Raw genomic sequence first — 18,611 nt, forward strand, 5'->3', positions numbered from 1 at the left:
AGGGTTATCCTCCAGAGAGAGCTCAGTAACTATAAAAAGAAGGTTTGCAGCCCTTCTAAGAAAAAGGGCTGCAACTGGCCGACACCTATTTTCAGTATTTATTTTTTGCTTATTATCATTTTAATCAATTAATGTAAAATGTTCTAACTCTCAAACCTTGTCCCAACAACCAACAGCCATGAACCCCTCTAAGAAGCTGTCATGAGGAAACACAAGACAGTCTATTCCCGCAAAGATGACAATTAAATTATAGCAAAATCCACTATGGGATATAATACCTCAAGAGGTATGTTGAAGTTTGAATATAAATCCAGTAGATATTTTACATAAAAAAGTGTGAGATGCGTCATAGGCAGAGAACGAGACTACCTACTTCATGGATTAGACAAACGAGATGTATCACTTGCGCACCAGTTTTCAACATGTGTCAGCAAATTAAATACTGACGTTAGCGCCAGCTAGTGGTACCAAACGTTAGTAAGTTTCAGGTGAAATTTCAAAACGCGCAAAAAAATGTCTGACTTACTAGTGCTATAAAGTGAACGAGCGTGCAATTCTAACATAGCCACAGGGTCTGTCCAAACAAAGGGCAAATGAGAAAACAATATGGCGTGCAAACAAACCGCCGTCAACTTCGAATTTTCCAACAGTCGTGTTCAACGTCTTAGTTTAGCTTTGACATGCTAATATTTAGGATGGGTATTAAATGGGTTAGTTCACCATGGTAATGATGTGTATCTTAGGAAAACACTCCTGATTTTCAAATAAAACATGACATTTATATATTAATGTTATACTTGTGAGAAAAACTGAATGTGGTTATTAATCTTCCCCATGTGAGAGTACACTGTACCTGATAGACTGTACCAACCCATAATCCCTGAAACAAATATAACAATGTTGTATTTAGTTTGTCATTATGATAACCTTATTCACATTCACTCACAGGTTTGTTGCTTCCTAATTCATGCTGTCTATGTTGTGTTTCCTCAAGTGTAATTTTAAAAATTAGAGTTAAAAGAAATCGACATCATTGTTACACAGCATTCAGATCAGATCAGCCATATCTACAAAGATTATGCTCCCTTTTTCTGTAGATCATAAATTAGAACGCAAACTTTGTTAGTTGTTACATGACAGTTAAAAGGCATGAAGCATATCATTGGTGTCTTCATTTCGCCCAGAGAGACCCCCAAAAATATGAGAAAAGACCACACAGACAGTCTTGAAGTCAAAGTCAGGTTAACACTGCCCCCACTAAGAGTAGGTGGATCAATCCCAATATCAAGATAATAGTGTTGGGAATATTTTCTTGGAAATATGAGGCTGAGAATGAGACCCAATAAAAGGTTGGTGTAACACCCCGTAGTGCTTTGTTCAATTTACACCGTTCTGATAGGGAAGGGAAAAAAGTGTGAAAATTTGATTTTCTTTTTTAGATCACTTTACTGATGGAAAATTGTCCCTCTGTTTAATTTTTAATTTGGGTTGTTGCCTTGGAGATTGATGACATACTATATTACCGTACATGAATCTTTTTTTAATATAATCTTTGGAGAAAATCAAACAAAGCACTGCAATTGTCGTGTTCATTTGTCCAAGAGAAGGAATAGAAACTCCAAGCCTAGCTCAGAATTTATGAAATGGTTCAAGGTTTGATTTACGCAGCGCTGTGGACCTCTCCCTGCCAGCCAGTCTGATCAGAAAAAGGGTATCACTCTTTTGGAAGATAAACTTTTAATTTGCCACACAAATGTGATGAAAATATTATTGGTTCAAAAGTTGGGGAGAACCTGTGGTTTAGACTTGGCTTTCCCTGATTGGTCCTTGGTCCGATATCAGCCTCGTACCCCATCTCTGCTCCATCCAGATGTCTTCTCCCTGTGTGGGAAAATTCCTCCCTATCTCCCTTTGTCTGGTACTTTTCCACCATAGGCTTCATCATACCTGTTTTGACTCCCCCAGTAAGCACGTAGCAGTTTCTCTCAACACTCAACACGGTCTCTTTCCTGTTTTAACCCTTCACACTGTGGGGTCAATGCTTGTTCCCTTCAAAAAGGAGTGTGTCAACTCTGTATAAGCACAATGCATAAATATGTATAGTAAAAGGTAATATTAAACCCTCAACACATGACACTAAACAGTTGTTTGTGTTTTTAGAGAGTTCTTAGCACTTTTTTCATTTGAAAAAAGCAGAGAAGAGTAATACAAGAGAGACATTTCATTTAATTCTATTATTATTTCTGACCCCTCCTTCCAAAAAACAAAATAACTAAAAATTGAGTTTGAGTTTTAAAAAACTTTTTTTTTTTTTAAATACTATAAACTGCTTTAAATCTGTACTTCGGGTTAATATAGACCATCTTAACTAATTACCAGCAGAAAAACCATTAGTAGTTCTAAGTAGTATTTCGATGATGTATTGACCACAAAACAAGACACACTGCTCTGCCCTGCATGAAAGTATGTGAGCTACATGATACCTGGTTTAGCAGAATTGCACACTACTGCCCCCAGCTGATGAACAGATTTTTGCCCTCTTTGATTTTAAAGAGGAACCTGAAATGTCTCAGATGCAGCTTTGTTTGTAATATCAACACGGTTCAGATGATGGAACGAGTACAAAACAGGGACTGAAGTGCGGTTCATTAAGACTACATGCTAAATGATCTGCACCTATTTTGCTCCTTTTAACCTTATCCAAGTTCCACAAAGCATTTTGCTGTGTTTCTAATTCACGTAAAAACTCATTCAGCTAAAATCATAATTTTACTAACTACAACATCAAGTCATTATGAACTTAAATTGAACACAAAGGCTCTGATGTGATTTTGACTTGATAATTATATGTATAATGACCAATCAGAGGGGACAAAACGTACTTAAATGTTTACTATATTTTCTGATTGTCCATCCCAATCCTCACGAAGGAGATCTCTCTTTAATGCCTGGAGGGAAATTTGTCCTCTTAGTCTCAGGGACAAATTGTTTGGATTTGTTCAAAGTTTACGGTCACTAACACAAGAATTATCCTTCACACAAAGGTCTGACAGGACTGAAGATTAGGCGGTGACATTTTATGTCCTGACCGTCAAAGGTCAGGTCTGCATATACATGGATGTAAATGGCAACATCACTGCTTTCCGGAGGCGTGAAACCGCACGGCGGTAATATGTTGATGTCTCGGTCACTGAGCAGAAAACGGGCAGAGAAAAGGACGCAGGCGGCTGCAAAATGTGCTTGACAGCATATATTTGGGAGACATATTGAAGTCCCTTCCAACTCAAAAATTCAGGGAAACACAACTCTGGCATTCTGTTTCGAGACCTTAGGTCTGAAAATATCTCATTCATTGAGCCATTCAGATTTGCATGGGATTTCTGTCACACTTTCAGGGGTATTATCCAGCCTCCTTGTCTTTATCTTTATTCAAATGAATCCTCAAATCCCACTGCAATCCCTATTCCTCAGAAACGGGAAGTCTAAACTCTAAATGCTATTTTTGCTTTCTCTTTGACAGCAAATTCTCACCAGTAGCTAGGTAGTTTACATAAAGACATTAGCTAAGAATACGCTGCCAGTACCTTTCTTTAATGTTCCAAATCTGACTTCTTTGTTGGAAAATGAAAAAGTCCCATTTGTCTTTAAATTACCATCTGTACCACAACAGAGTCCCAGCTTTACAGAAACAAACATCGGTGAAAGGTGAGGTGCTTCTTAAAGTCGAGGAAGGATCCTTTAAAGTCTGCAGTTTGTAGGATGCAAGGTTATCCACTCTCACCAAAGGACTGTTCCAGAGTCCAGGATCCTTCCTACCGTGTAGCCAAATCCAGATTTTCTATATCTGCGATGCCATGTTTTAACAGCCTGTGTAAGTTCAACGCATAAATCATGAAGAGATTGTTCCTGACAGACGGATCAGTACCCAGGAATCTTGGCTGAGGCTCAGACAAGGGGAACATAAGTAACCGATCATTTCAATTGCCAGTCAAGAAGTCACTTTGTGTGATGTTTTGAGCTCCCAGGATATTTACTGAAGGCTCCCTCACACGATAATAAATATCCCTGAAAGGTTATTGAATACCTCTGATCTGAAATGAGGGAGAGCCGGCGGAAGTGAGGGGTTGAAGAGGAGACGGTTACTCCACGCCATAAAATGTAGCTGTTGTGAAGTCTCCTACTCACTCTCTTACTTAGAAAAGGCCATAATACGTCTCTTTTAAAGATAAAGACCCTTGCACGAACAAGGCTATAACCAGAGGTAGAACAGGCATAATTCAATGAATGATTTGTGTGGCATTTTTAGATTAAAGTAGATTTTCTGGGGACAAACAAGACTTAGAATAACTTGTTTAAACGGTACAACACCTGGTAATGTAAATATTCAGTGTGAGGAGTTCAACTTTTGAATAAAAGATTTATACATACAATAATATCTTTACATAAAGAAAGATGTTGTTTTCACAGTGAACTATAAAGTGGGTAATAACACAGAGCAGGTTGCTTAAAGAGTTGTAGAATCTCAGTTAAACAGAAACTAACTCCTCTGCATTTCTCTGACTCCACTCCAGTCATATTAGATGAATCTTTTTTAAATTCAGATATGATTCTTGAATGTTGGTTTATTGAGGTTGTAGCCTTGCTTGTCTGAGGGAAGTCTGCAGCTACTTTTTGAAGGCCCGATTCAGAGAAACAGGATGTTCACAATACATCGGACTAATGAACAGGCTCATGTAAGTACAATGTTTTTCAGCTCAACAGCATTATTAAAAGCGCATCCTTTTTTTTCGTTCTGCTCCGAGTTCCTCACCTTCAGCATTTATCACATCCAGCTCCTCATTGCTAGTGTAATGAGGTCCGCTGACTCCGATATGCTCCATCCATCCACTCTGAGCTGATGGTGTTTCCATTAAGAGATCTCATTGTTCACCCACACTCGGCCAGATGTTCGGTTTGGTTTTCTGGCATCATGTAAATAATCATTTACACTCTTTCCACTTCTTCATTTAGACACGAGGTGTAAAACCAGGTAAAGTTTTCACTTCTCTGGCAGTTTATAATAATAATAGTGACATTTGTTTTAGCAGTTAAGTCCAGCGACTAAGTGATACCACCTTTAATTGAGGGCAAAGCTACAGGAAACTGTTACTCAGTGACTATAATGTTGAAATGACATTTTCTTCTGTTCCAGTGTATTAAAGAACATCAGGATAAATGGACTATGATTGAGAATATTATGCATGCATGCCACTGCTATCACCCCGTGCACATGTTGTCCTCCCACATGTGCACCGCCGCCACCCCCCCACCCACACATCCCTGCAGGCTTTCAGGTGTTTGCAGTTAAACAAACATCCGAGGGAAGATCTTACAACTGCTTAACCCAGAATGCCACATGAAAATGCTTTGCACGCACAAACACAATAAACACTTAAAATGGTGTTTGAGGACAAAACCAATGAGCCAGCGAATATGTTAAAGGAGTGAGCCTACCTAACACTTCTCATTTCTAAAAATAAACTTTTTTCCCAGACGAATGTCCACTGTGCAGATAATTGCTGTTGGTGCAAAGCAATTCCTCTTTGCTAAAGGTCACTCGATTCATAACAGCATGAGTGGCTATTGCTCGTTAGGCGGGACTATCGCTGTCCTACCTAACCTGGCATGAGTCACACTGTGCTGGCATTCAGATCAAACACTGACCAGGCCCACTGGCTCCGCCGACTACAGCACTGCTGCAGGGCCTCACTGCAGAGGGATGCTATGTTGCAGTTTAATGCAGCGATGAGAGTTAAACTGCAAAGATTTCTCAAGGAATCCAATGAAGACATTGAAACTAAATGGAAAGAGGGAATTTCTGTCAAATGTTATTTACTTCAGGCCCTTCTTCTTACCTGAAGGGAAACGTCTAATGTTGGAGAGAGGCTGCTTAGTGGGTCTAAATACCTTATGGGGATTTAACGCTGTGCTTTCAACTCTTGCCTACTTTGAGGATCTCTGTAAAGGGGAGAATAGTGAGGCGGCAGAAAGAGTGCATGCTTGGAGATAGCGAGCTGCATCGCATGACATATTCCACTGAAATGAAATCAAGAAATACTTTTTCATCTGCAGCATAACATCCAAAGCCATTCAGTGTGTGCAGTTCTCTCAGCCATACTGAACCAGGCAGACCTGCCTAACTAACAACCTTGAAAGACATGGAAACCTCTTTAGTCCAAGACTTTCTAATCAATAGTTTTGGGGCTTTAGTAGGGACACGCCCACCCCCCCAAAAAAAAGAAAAGTCAATTTTACGAGCTTTTATCTGTGGATAAATTATTGAGGACTGTGCAGATTTTAGTGAGAAAGAAACCTGCATGAGCAAGTCTCCTGGAGCTGTGGCCACAATACCTGCTGCCAATGCAAATCACCCATGGTGCAGGCCTGAAACATTACAGTGTGAGATGTAGTTGCTGTTGAACTGAACAGGAGGAGCTGTCATCGAGCCGTTTGAGCCTCCTCTGATGAGATATCTAAATACGTAGAGATTTATCTGACAACCAAATCGGCAGCACGATGGTCTGTGAGATTGGAGTCAGAGTGTTGGTGACTGCTGTGTGGTCAAGCTTAAAGCGGTGAAGCCCCTCTGTGTGCTTTTCATTCAATTCCTGTGGTAACTGTTTATCTTGTTCTGGACACACAGAGTATCCTCACACCTGCTCGCTCAAGGGAGGACATGATCATAATTAAGCTGTCTTCAGGAAGCAACACGAGAGGATAAAGCGATTAAGAGCCAATAAAGCCTCAAGATATCACCCAAAGGAACCAGTTTTATCTTCCCATGTTCAATGGTATAAACCTTCAACATGATTTATGTAAAAAAAAAATCATAGTCTTTCAACGAAAGCCCACCTAGACTATCACTAAAGGCCTTAAATTTAAGATTCAAGGACAGAAGTTGTTCAAGTGTAACCCTGGGAAATGCCCAGGGCTAACTTCGAACATCTCTCCCAGTGACTTGTCCTCCGGCTTTATCGCTGCTGGGGCGGCGAATGGCACCCTTTTGCTTGCGTACACCTTGAACTGAATTAATGATAATGCTCCACACTGTGTCACAGCAGAGCGGCGTTCACCAGGGACTGCTCCTTCATTTAATTAGTCTGCGTTTACCTCCTCGTGCGACGCCAGAGAACCTAAAGCACAATAACAAACATGTTTGTGCCTGTGCGCTCAGACACAAACAGCTGTAAGAGAGATAAACTGCCAGCTCCTCCAGCCTGTCAGTGCGTAGGAATGGCAGCTCAGTTGGGAGGAAACGCGAGACAGAAAGCAGCTTCTCAAAGAAGAGAATGCACCACATTAGTGTTTTGTTTGTGCTGGGGAGAGCAGGAGAGAAACGTAGCGAGTCGGGGAGCGGAGAGGTTGGCGTGAGGTGTGCTGGAGTTTGTCATCAGGGATGTTCTGTGGAGATCAACTCTTCGAGCATGGAGAGGAGGTGAAGTGATGCACAGCCGTGCACAGGCAACATTTCTCACAATCCCAAGTGCGCTGTCAGGCAGACAGAAGCTAAAGAGTGAGGATTTACAATTCCTCATCCTCCAGCAGCTTCATTATCATAACAAATAAGTGTAACATGTCTTATGAGGAGAAATGGCCTAATTTTTGCTCTTAGATGCTGCTGACTACAGAAAAACTGCATTACAGCACCAAGTATTCGCTCTTTCCTAATGATTTCAGAGGCCTACACATGACATGGGCTGGAAGTTACATACTATATTTAACTTGTAAACAATTCCACTCCACTGACAGATTTATTACCACACCCCCACGAAACCCTCCTTCTTTTAAAACCACGGTACGCCTAATAGATACATGTGCAAGTAACAGCGGCCTTGTAGGCAAAACATACTCATTCCTTATTACTAATTCAGCTACAGGAATAGTGTGCTACGGAGAGCGTAAGCCCTCATTTTTCAAAAGCAATGACTGTAGGAGATTGAGGAGTCCAAATGAGAGCAAATCTTGCATAATAATAAACCTTTGTTTCCCAGAGCAACAGGGGGAAGAGAGCCCGCCACCAAACAGCCCGGTAGGCGTATTAAGAATGCTCGACTGGGCTTTTGTCCTGGCAGCATGAGCGCTCTATCTGCTGAAAGTGGAGAAGAAAAGTCCCATCTGTAGACTTGTATAACTATTTAATATATGGATCCAGGCAAGCAGTACACAAACACAAACATTTTGTGTATGACTCGTGCCAGAAACCACACCTACTGACTCACACCGACTGTCTCACCAATTAAACATCATTAACACTAATCCCTAGGTGTGCTTCCCACTTAAGTGTGATGCGAATGCACTCTGCCTTTTGCCAGGCACACAGCTGGGCTTAATTGGCTTTTGTAAGACACAATTACCCTTACGGAATTTTTACTAAAGTCAGCCTTGAGTACAGCATCAGTAGAAACAAGAAACGAAGAAAGAAATAAGCCCCTCAGGCAAGAACGAGCACAAACATTGAGAAGTAGCTAACTTGTCTTTGTCATACAGAAGACGACGGATTTAAAGGTATTTGAAAAACTGCACGTCACTCGCAGTTATGTCACAAACAGCCTCTCAAAACTGCCCAGAAAATACACACTCAAACATTTTTCTATATTCAAATGTTTTTTTTATAATCAAAAATATCATCCAAGCATTTACAGTGTATTACAACAAATGATTCTATGCAACTGCTGACGGCCTGTACAGAAAATGAAGAAATATATCCATTTTTGATCCATGTTACAAACCGGGAACAGCAAAAAGAGAAGAGAGGGAGGCCCAAGGGTTCGAAGTACTCGAGTGCTCAGGTACATCCTGTTATCCTCCCTGATTAGCCCTGTAGACCCCGCCCACACGGTGACACCATACAGAGCCATGTGTCGGCTCAGAAAGTACAATGCCCTGCCCATGTGGGCAAAACGACGCAACGACCCAGTGACGACAGAAACTGGTGCTCCTCTGTGACTCCCAGGGAGTCATCATGTCTAAAAATATGTTACAGACACAGAGAAACTCAAGAGTTCAAGCTACCGAGGACTCCATCACTGGTGCTTGGCATCAACATCCCTGTAACCATGGCAATGAGGTTTAAGTGTCTGCCACCTACACAGTCCCTAAAATGTTCATACTTTAAAACATTCCCTCTTGATCCGTGATCAGTCCTCCCGTGTCCTTGTACAGTCCCGCGTCTTTGATAGTTGTGGGCTTTGTACTGCGTCTCTCACACTGCTGCAGCGTCTCTGTCGCCTCTTCCACGTCCCAGAAGTGTCACCGGCAGAGTCTATGTGCTCTTGATTCCCTGAAAGCCGCAGAAGTTCCAGCGTTTCTCCAAACTGGCTCCGACACCAGTCAGCTCCTGTCTGAAGGTGCAGGGCAGACGAGAGAGAAGAGCCTCCACCTCACTGGGGTTGATCTGAAGAAAAAGAGTGAAACGTGGTTTCAAACACATTCGTTCTGCACACCAACCCAAAAATGTTCAATCGTAATGAAAGCCTACAGTAGGTCATCAGAGACCTGCTGTTTCTGTTACCTGGAGCAGAACATGATATTAGCCATCTTTCCACCCAAATGCTTTCATATGCATTTTCCATTTGCTCATAAAGACAGCTGCATGGAAACCCCATGTATGCGTAACACGTTCAGGATGTACAGAAACCACACGATCTATGCTGACACACCAGCATGTGAAGAGCACAAAGAGAAGCTGGAATGTTGGCAGTTTGCTTTTTGTCACTTTCCATCATGTTATTTCATTCATGGTTTGCTCTCACCTCGGGGTTTGACTGGCACTTTTTAAATTACAATATCCTGTTGTGCCCCCCCCCCCTTTTTTCTGCAATTCTGAATGCACAATTAGCACAACGTATTGTTCATCTCTATGAAACAACCCTTAATGACCACACAGCAGCAGTCCATGGAAACGCGCATAAATTTGCATTTTTTTCTGACAATTATCCGAAACAAACAGAGTTCCGTCCTCCGTTGTTTCATAAATCAAGTGCCATCACATCATTATTATACCCTTTATTCAACCAGGACAATCTCACCAAGATCCAGGATCTCATTTTCAAGAGCGCCCCGACCAAACCAGCCTCAGCAGAGTTACGTTACAACCACACAATAATTACACAAAATTAAATGGGAGATGTCACAAAATGCCAGGATAAAATGAGTCATGCACTGGGCCCTTTGGACATATGACTGCTTTAATGCATCTACCATCACTTTGTCCCAAACGTTACGGTGCCCTGAAATGAGGGGGACTATGTATAAAATGTGGTGTGATTTTTACATGGTGGAACTAAGCTCTCACTGATCTTTTTCAATGAGAAACATCAGAGTTTGAATCAGCTGGGAATTGTGGTTCAGATCAGTTCGTTTCCTTTTGTTGTCAGACTTGGAGGAGGCTTATCTCTGATTTTACAGGTAAACGGCCAGTGAAAGAGCCCTGCAGAGGGAGAGAATCTACTACATCAGCAGTCCTTGCTGTTCCTCAGTGGCTTCTTAGCTGATGTTAAGATTTTACAAGTACGTTTTCATGCACGAGTCGAGCTAAGGTTAGAACTGGACAAGGCCACAGGCTCTGCCTTTACAGGAGGGGATTTGCCCCAGTTCAGCTTGTTAGTATTTGTCTTTTTACAGCTGACCTGTTGCATCACTGACCCGAAACAATTGACAAACAAATTTAGCTGATGGTAAACTGGTAACAAGTCGGGCAGGGAACTGGACAGTTTTAGAGCGCTGTGCATTTTGTAGTTGCTGTACACTGTACTTTTGTTTCACAAATGAGATCCATTATCCCTTGAAGTTATTCTCTGGTGGACCAGATTTTCCTGTTACTTCCAGGCCACTTTGAATCCAGCTGAACGTACACACGCAGGAGTAATTAAACCCCCAATCTCATTATCTAAGTGTGTTAATTCATATGAGGCTAATTAAGGCCATTTCATATTTCAGGTTCCCCTTTATATCAACGTTTTGATGACTCTGTGTGAACACAAATGTGTGGCCTGTTAATTAACAATCCCAAAATCCTGGTTTTTGCTGTTCAAACCATCAGCTAAGAAAGTACTCATGATTTTATGTTTGTTTGGTAGTTTATTCAATACTTACTCTTTTCTTTCTGACTTCATGCACATTCGCTATGCTTTAATAAAGACATTTTGTCAAAGGAAATGATGGTTGAGGTTTTTTTCCATTCAATAAATGCACATTTAAAACAATTATTAGTCTCCTAAACACATCTCATCATCACTTGTGCATCTCATGACAAGACCTGGATCTCATATTTGGACCGTGACCTTCAGGTAGTGTCGTCATTCTGTTCAGCTGGGTTTATTTTCAGCAACTCCATTCTGTTGAGTAAATGGTTCAGATAGCCATGAAAAATTCTCGTCACCTGCCAGCGTCCTCCAGCGCATTGCTCATACATTCACGCTCTATTCTCTTACTCCATTCCACCTATACACCGACAAACCATTCACTCACATGAGTGGGCCGAGGATCAGTCAGTCAATTGAAATCCCAGCTGCTGCTGCTGCCAAGATCCACTGTACAGGCTGCTGTGGACAACCTGGAGTGGCTTGAATTAGCAGGGGAGGTTGTCCGAGCCCTGTGCTGGTGTCAGGTCGCATTAAGGTCCAACATGGAGATGGGACTGGTGTGTCATTTTGCAATAAAGCAATGTGTGTGAAACCACTAGATAAGCAGAGAGGATTTGGGGTTGTTGTAGGGGAGTCCGTCCAGAAAAAAAAAAAAAAAATTGACAAAACGTGCGGTAGAGAATCGGCGTAGCAACAGATGCACAGGAAAAAAAAAAATCGCACACAGACAGAAGAGCGTGGGCGTATGAGCCAACACATGAGCGTACAGACAAAAAAAAAAGCATTAAAAAGGATCATCACACTCACTGCATGTGTGAGAATGAGTCAGGTTGATGATCATATTCAAAGAGTTGCCATATAGGACAGAAATGTCTCCTACTTTTAATGGAAGTAGTTGAGACAAAAACTTTTTATTTAAAGAGGACAAGTTCATTTTTCTAAATGATGAGTGAAGATAACCCAAGACCCGAGGGTTTCATCTGAGATTATCAATGAGTCTGTTCAGTCAGCTACTTTTAGGAGGTGACTCTGAAAGTCAGCCTCATGTAAAAGGCAAAGAAGAGTCATAATGAGTTTAAAATGTCTCATCAGAAAGATGCTGTACAACACCAGACGGTGCCTGAGGACTGAAGTGGATGAATGTGAATGTTTGGCTTCAAATGATACATTGAAGGGTGTGGCTTCTCCTGCTATTAGGAGAAATCAAACAACAAGGCGGATACAGTTGGATGTTACAGCTGTGTAGCTGTAACATCCAGGAGAACATTTTTAAATGCCAGTGGTTTTACTTACCTTGGTTTGGATTACAGAAAAATCATCAAAATGCTTCACTGACTCAAGAATCACGACTTTGCCTCCAGCTGAGCCGTTTGCACTCCTCAAGTGAGTTGACAAACATTTTAACCACTAAGAATCTGTGATCCATGTCAATAGAAACAACAACAAAATTTAATCCATGTCTGGAAAATGTCCCAGCTGACAGAACCACAGAGGATCTGGGCTGGTGGTCTGCTTTAGGCTGCCCTGCGTGTCCGCAGTGCCAGTGTTACTGGGGCATGATTCAAAAATTCAAATTCAATTCAAAAATACTTTATTTATCCCAGAGGGAAATTAAATGTAGATCAGCCCAGTATGACTACTGTTTATTTAAAAAAAATAAAAATCAACAGATATGACTGGTTCCCCAGTGAAACAGGTTTTACCCGACATCACAAACTGTCACTGCTCATGTGGCAAGGCAGCTGTGACTGGAAAGGAGAATTAATGGTGCGTTGCATGTGCCAAACGTCATGATTCTCATTATGGCTCCCACGTCAACAGATTAGAGCATATTCACCATCTGCACGACAAACACATCTCAAACTGACTGATTTTTCACACGTGGGGAAAGTGTCAGGGAAGCTAAAACATTAGTTGGTCATCATGTTGACCTCATACAACTTCTGCTGTAGGTTTAGAAGGCGATATGCGACAGATATTAAATAATCCTCTTATGAGGATTATTTTCTTTCATTTTCAGACCAGTTATTCACATGTGACTGGTTTCAAGTTAGGGCTGGACAGCTTTCACGCCTTCACTTTTTGAGTAGAATCAACCGTGTATTCCACGGTTTATGGCCATAAATATGATTGTGCAGGAAGAAGCTGAACACGCACAGGCTGCTGCTGTTCAGGCTGTCGGTGTGAAGCTGGTTTGAGGGGCCATTTGTGTGGTTATGGGCTGTGAGAGCGTACCATTCATAAGCTGGTCCTGCGCTCTCAGCTGGAGGACGGATGGCACTCATGTGTACCACAAACAGAACAAAAGCAACCAGACTGATGCAGAATAGATTTTAAAAGCCTGCTGATGGTTTACAAATCCCAGAACGGTTTAGGCCCAAAATACATCTGTGATATGTTCAGAGAATATAAAGCCAGCAGAGCTCTTAGATCCAAGGACTCAGGTCAGCTGGTCCAGTCCAGAGTCCAGGCTAAACATGGAGAAGCAGCATTTAGCTGTTATGCTGCAAACAAGTGGAACAAACTGCCAGTGGAGATTAAACTTTCACCAAATGTAGACATTTTTAAATCCAGGTTAAAAACATTTCTTTTCTCATGTGTCTATGCATGAAATCTGCACGATATCTTTGAACTTATCTAGACTGTTGCTTGTTTTTAAATTCATTTTAATTATTTCATTTGTTTCTCTTTATATTCCTTTATGTATTTTTAATGCTTCTTGCACTCCCTGCTGCAATGCTTTTATTTTATGTAAAGCACTTTGAACTGTTTGTACATGAAATGTGCTATATAAATAAATTTGACTTTGACTTTTTGATGCGCTGGTCCCTGTATCAAATGATATTCATGCTCATATATGCACTGCTCTGCAGTTTATTGAGTGAAACCTTAATATGTACGGTTCTGTGGTTAGATTAAGGGTGTTGTGTTCCAACACGATGACACACGACCACGTGTATCTTGGAAGTGGCTGGAACATGAACAATGTGTGCGCATACATGAGCGTCAGAGCTCCAGAACTAGATTTAATTATGCAGGTCTTCCTTACCTGAGATTTGAGACGGCAGTTTCTTAGAACCAGATCCGTCCTCTCACGACATGAGGAGGCTTATTATTGAGGTTATTGGGGACAATGGGGGGCACATTTTGACCAAATCACTGTGTTCTGTTCAGAATTTTTTGTTTAAAAACTAAGAATATGTTAAATAACACATATGGATATTATTTTCTTATAGACAAATATTATCTTATTATGAAACATCTTCAATTTCGGTAGGCTTATTTATAAATCACTATGTGCAACAAGCTTCTGATAATTTAGATGATCTTGTAATGTGTGAAACATTAAAAGGTGTATGACAGAGTTAGTGAGCTTCAGAGGTGCTGTAAGGCAGATTTAACAGTTGGCCAAACCTCGGCTCGCTCTTCCGACTGATTACAGTCTTAATGCTGAACGGAGTTAAATGACATCTTCAAGTACCTCTATTCCTGACGCACAGACAGAAGTGCTATCAATCTCCTGATGTATCTTGGCAGGAGAGCAGGTGTGTTCATTTGTCAAAATGTGAAAGCATCCTTTAACGGGCTTTTGCTTCCGAGCACTTCTACCAAATCCGTCCATCTCTTTGGAAAGATCTGTAAGAAGCAGTAGGAAGTTTCAGTGCGCAGCAGGACTCTGACATGCAACAAGCCCATACTGTATTTCAGCTCTGTAGGGAAGCACAACACTCTCTCTAGGTGGATGAACTCTACAGCGGTACCGAGTGCCAGCTCGGTTCCACAGTGGAAGTTTTGACTCTTGAGTGAGTGTTACCTTGGTGTCCAAACGTTGCAGGTAGGAACAGATGTACTCGATGCTGGCACCAAACGGATGGACGTGCAGGAAGGTTGAAATGATCCCTGTGGACGAACAAAGAAGTCAAAGATGTTAACACAGAGCCATGTCACATTCTTCCTGTTTCACACACTTATAGAACAGGATCACCAAAGGATGTTCACAACACTAGTTTATTCAACTCCTTCATTTTCCTCTGGCTTAACACCAGCTTCAAGAGACTTCTCCCTAAGTCCCACCACTGTTAAGAATCCGCTTGTATGTTGTGGCTCCAGATCAGAAGGAGTGTTCAATGACAGCTTTGATGGCGTTGTCTCTTATCAAAGCCTTTCTCCCCCAGCTCGAACAAAACATCTGCTATCAGCTCATAAAAGGGACGAGGAGGATGGAGGTAATCCCCCATCTATGCTTACTAACCACCTATAGAGCAACATTTGAAACAAACGCACACACAGTTAAAGCCACAAAGCTATCCACAGAGCAAAAACACAACAGTCATCTAAGGTTTTAAGAGGAAAATGCTACTCCAAGACTTCATTTTTGTCACCTGCAGGAGGTCAATCAATAGTTGAGCACAAAAAACGAGCCAGTCTGGAGCTGCTGCGCTGAATGGGAGTCTAATGGTGCATTCGGATAGAACAACAAGTCAAAATCTCACTGTGATTTATTTGCACGACTTCGCCCACTTGAAAGGCTTTTCTGTCCATGTTTATTTGTTTTACAAAGCCAATGAAAGTGCTCTCCAACTGAAAACAGGCGCTTTGCTGTACCAACACGCACCTACGGATTACCAGTGCCAGAGCTCCTACTAGGATTCATGACTGTTCCATGTTTTTACAAGAAGAGATGAAAAATGATCACTTTTATTTTCAGAAATCAACAGAACTCCAGCTGTTTCACACATCATTTCCTCCTTTGAGTCAAACAACTAATGAGTCTGCAGACTCAACCACCCATCAAGTGCAGCACCTGCAGCCCCGAATCAAACCAAAACACCAAGCAGGTACGCTTCCTGACACCAGGTTTCCTGTCCACAACACACAAATGTTCAACCGTTTGTTTAACCATGCAAACTCATTATAAGCTGCAATAATAAAGCTCTGGATGAACCGGATTTGACAGAGTTCGCCTAATACCTAATGCAGGATCCACCCGGGACCCTTAAAGGAAACAGGAAAGGCTGCATCCTGACATCTTTAGGGTGATCCCCAGTCCTCATGCAAACATTTGTGACGAGTGGTTTTGCACAACACCACGGATAATGACAGGGGATCACCCTAAAGGTTGCACATGTATCTCCATATGTATCATAACCTGCACCGAGATTACAAATATACCAATAAGTCTAAGAAAGAGCCAGGCAGTCAACTTCAGTCAGGAAGATTCTGCCTTTCTCTTTAAGCACAGAGGTTTTACAAGGTTTTACATCTTCTTTCCTGGTGAATATCCCCAAACCAGTCTGAAATAACACAATCAAGACAAAAGCCATTTCGAAGGCGTTTTCTACTGCTTCTGCCTCGTTTGTAATCCAAAACAGGAAAATTCAATATATGTAATTACCCAGAAATGCTCTATTTAATGATGATAATTCATGTGGATACTTCTGTTTTCAGACTCATCATAGAATGGATTCATACGGGACAGATACAGTGCTGCGACTGCTCATCGTACAGGATCAACTCTCTCCCTCCCCGACTACTGTCCTCACGTCGTGCTGCTGTCTTGGCTAACATTAGCCATGTGAGAGCAAGTTGCACAATGTGTCATGTCTGCAGTCGTGATTTTATGTTCCATAACAACAGACAGACGTCAGCTTACCAACTAGCAGAGCTTCCCTCTCAGAGTGGACGGGACTGGAGGGATTCTTCTCGGTGGGGCCTTCCTTCTCCTGACTGCAGGACACCACCGTTGACATCGCAGCTTCCTAAAAAACATGCACACACAGAAAGTCACCACGAATAAATCTGCCATTCGTCGCTCATGTAAATAAACTTAATTTGTGCTGATGCATGCCACACCAACACATCAATCCGGAGAGACAATGAGGGTAATGAGGCCATCTATTTGCCAGCAGCTATACTTCTGATAGAGCGAAGCATGGCAGAAACAGCAGAGGAATTTAAGGAGAACAAATAGAGGTAGAGGGGAAGAGACTTGGAAGGTATATGATGAAGCCATTTGTTATAGATATCTGACAGGTGACAAAACTTTCTGTCTGTCTGTCTATTGTTGTACACATTACTGCGTGTTCTGTTTCCATGCCTGGTGTGGGATGCCTGGTGGCCTTTTTCAGTTTTTAATCTCTCCATAACACACTTACAGGGTGTTATGAGTGGGAGTGTAGACATATGCTCAAGTGTGACTCCTTTATTTCTGAGACCAGTTGTGTCTGGGTGATTTATTCAACGACAGCTGCAGTTACAGTGAACCAGTTTGGCCCCTAATGATCTGTCATGTCACTGGAAGAAGTCGGAGAGAAAGGTCAGGGGAAGACGAAGAAGAAGAAGACGAAGAAGCAGGAGGAGAAGAAGAAAGAGCGAGGAGAGGGATGGCACAAAAAGTATCTGAATTAGTGAGAGGGACTCTCTAGTTTTTCCCACTTACGCCAACTTGATTGGCGGTTTCCTCGCTGCCTCTGTCATCCTGATTCGACATCTCCAACTGTGGAACACGAGAAAAATATGAGAAATTACGAAGAACAACAACAACTGTAGCACATCTACATATGCAAAAGAGAATAAATGCAAATATTGTTTATTATGCAAATGATGTCCAGAAATAAGCTGATTTTGAAAAACTAAAAAACTAAACAAGAACAAGAAAAACCCTGAACTTCTTATGGACACAATCCACTAATTTTGAACCAAACTGGCATAAACAATGCTACGATTAAATATGTAACAGTTTGTGTCCTGATTCTTCACAATATCTTTGCTCTGATGATCAACAAGTTCGACATCCAACAGAAAATTTGTTTCCAGCGAATAAACTGACTGATTAAGAGTCGCAGTCATTTATCAAGCAAAAAGGGCACATAATCACGGGCTGCTGCTTGTCAGATGTGAGATCTTCCTCATCCCTCCTGTTTCACATCAATTAACTACTCCCAAACAGATATATTGTTTTCCATTTGCCAGCACAATAAAAAGGGATTCTGCGGCTGTGTTCCTATACATACGTACTGCCTTTTGGGTCAGCTGTGCCAAACCTTCCCATGTATGGGTTCGTAACTGGTCTTCAGTACATTATAGAGGTGCAGATATAAGAGAGTCTCTTTTAAAAACGAGTGTGCATGTTGCTCTTCTGCTTCTTTTTCTTTTTCTAAATAAAGATCAATCCAGTCACATGTGCAGTTGGCAGGCTCAGTCTTGTGGTTATAAATATTTGGGCTGCACAATGTTGGCCGCAGGGACCGGGTGGACATTTAATCGACTTTAAAAGTCCTCGTGCATTAGCAGATGCTGTAGATTTTAAAAGTGAAATGTTTTCTCAATCCTCACGGTCCACAGCGTTGGACATACTTCACCTGGCAACTTCAATTGTGCAATTTCACTCCTGTGCATGTATACCGTTACAAGGTCTGTGGCCGAATTAAATGGCCGTGTCGAGCTGTAACCATAGCTCCTGAGTCCATGAAGTGATTTCAGCAGCAA

General features: G+C 41.7%; 1 protein-coding gene across 6 annotated transcripts in view; it reads right to left on the bottom strand.

The window, feature by feature from the left end:
- Positions 1 to 8,668: 8,668 nt before the first annotated feature.
- enox2 (ecto-NOX disulfide-thiol exchanger 2) overlaps positions 8,669 to 18,611 on the bottom strand; it is a 163,765-nt gene continuing 153,822 nt past the window's right edge. For 5 of the 6 annotated variants that reach the window (XM_075481791.1, XM_075481793.1, XM_075481789.1 and 2 more), the window contains 4 exons: positions 17,563 to 17,619; positions 16,777 to 16,882; positions 14,938 to 15,023; positions 8,669 to 9,433 (listed from right to left, as the gene is read on the bottom strand). In XM_075481791.1, the coding sequence (XP_075337906.1) occupies positions 9,302 to 9,433; positions 14,938 to 15,023; positions 16,777 to 16,882; positions 17,563 to 17,619 (381 nt within the window). In that variant the 3' untranslated portion in view covers positions 8,669 to 9,301. Of the gene's footprint in view, positions 9,434 to 14,604; positions 14,760 to 14,937; positions 15,024 to 16,776; positions 16,883 to 17,562; positions 17,620 to 18,611 lie in introns of all 6 variants that reach the window. The other variant, XR_012772741.1, reaches the window with a different exon arrangement.

The sequence above is a fragment of the Odontesthes bonariensis genome, chromosome 13, assembly GCF_027942865.1.
Source record: "Odontesthes bonariensis isolate fOdoBon6 chromosome 13, fOdoBon6.hap1, whole genome shotgun sequence".
Classification (NCBI taxonomy): Eukaryota; Metazoa; Chordata; class Actinopteri; order Atheriniformes; family Atherinopsidae; genus Odontesthes; species Odontesthes bonariensis.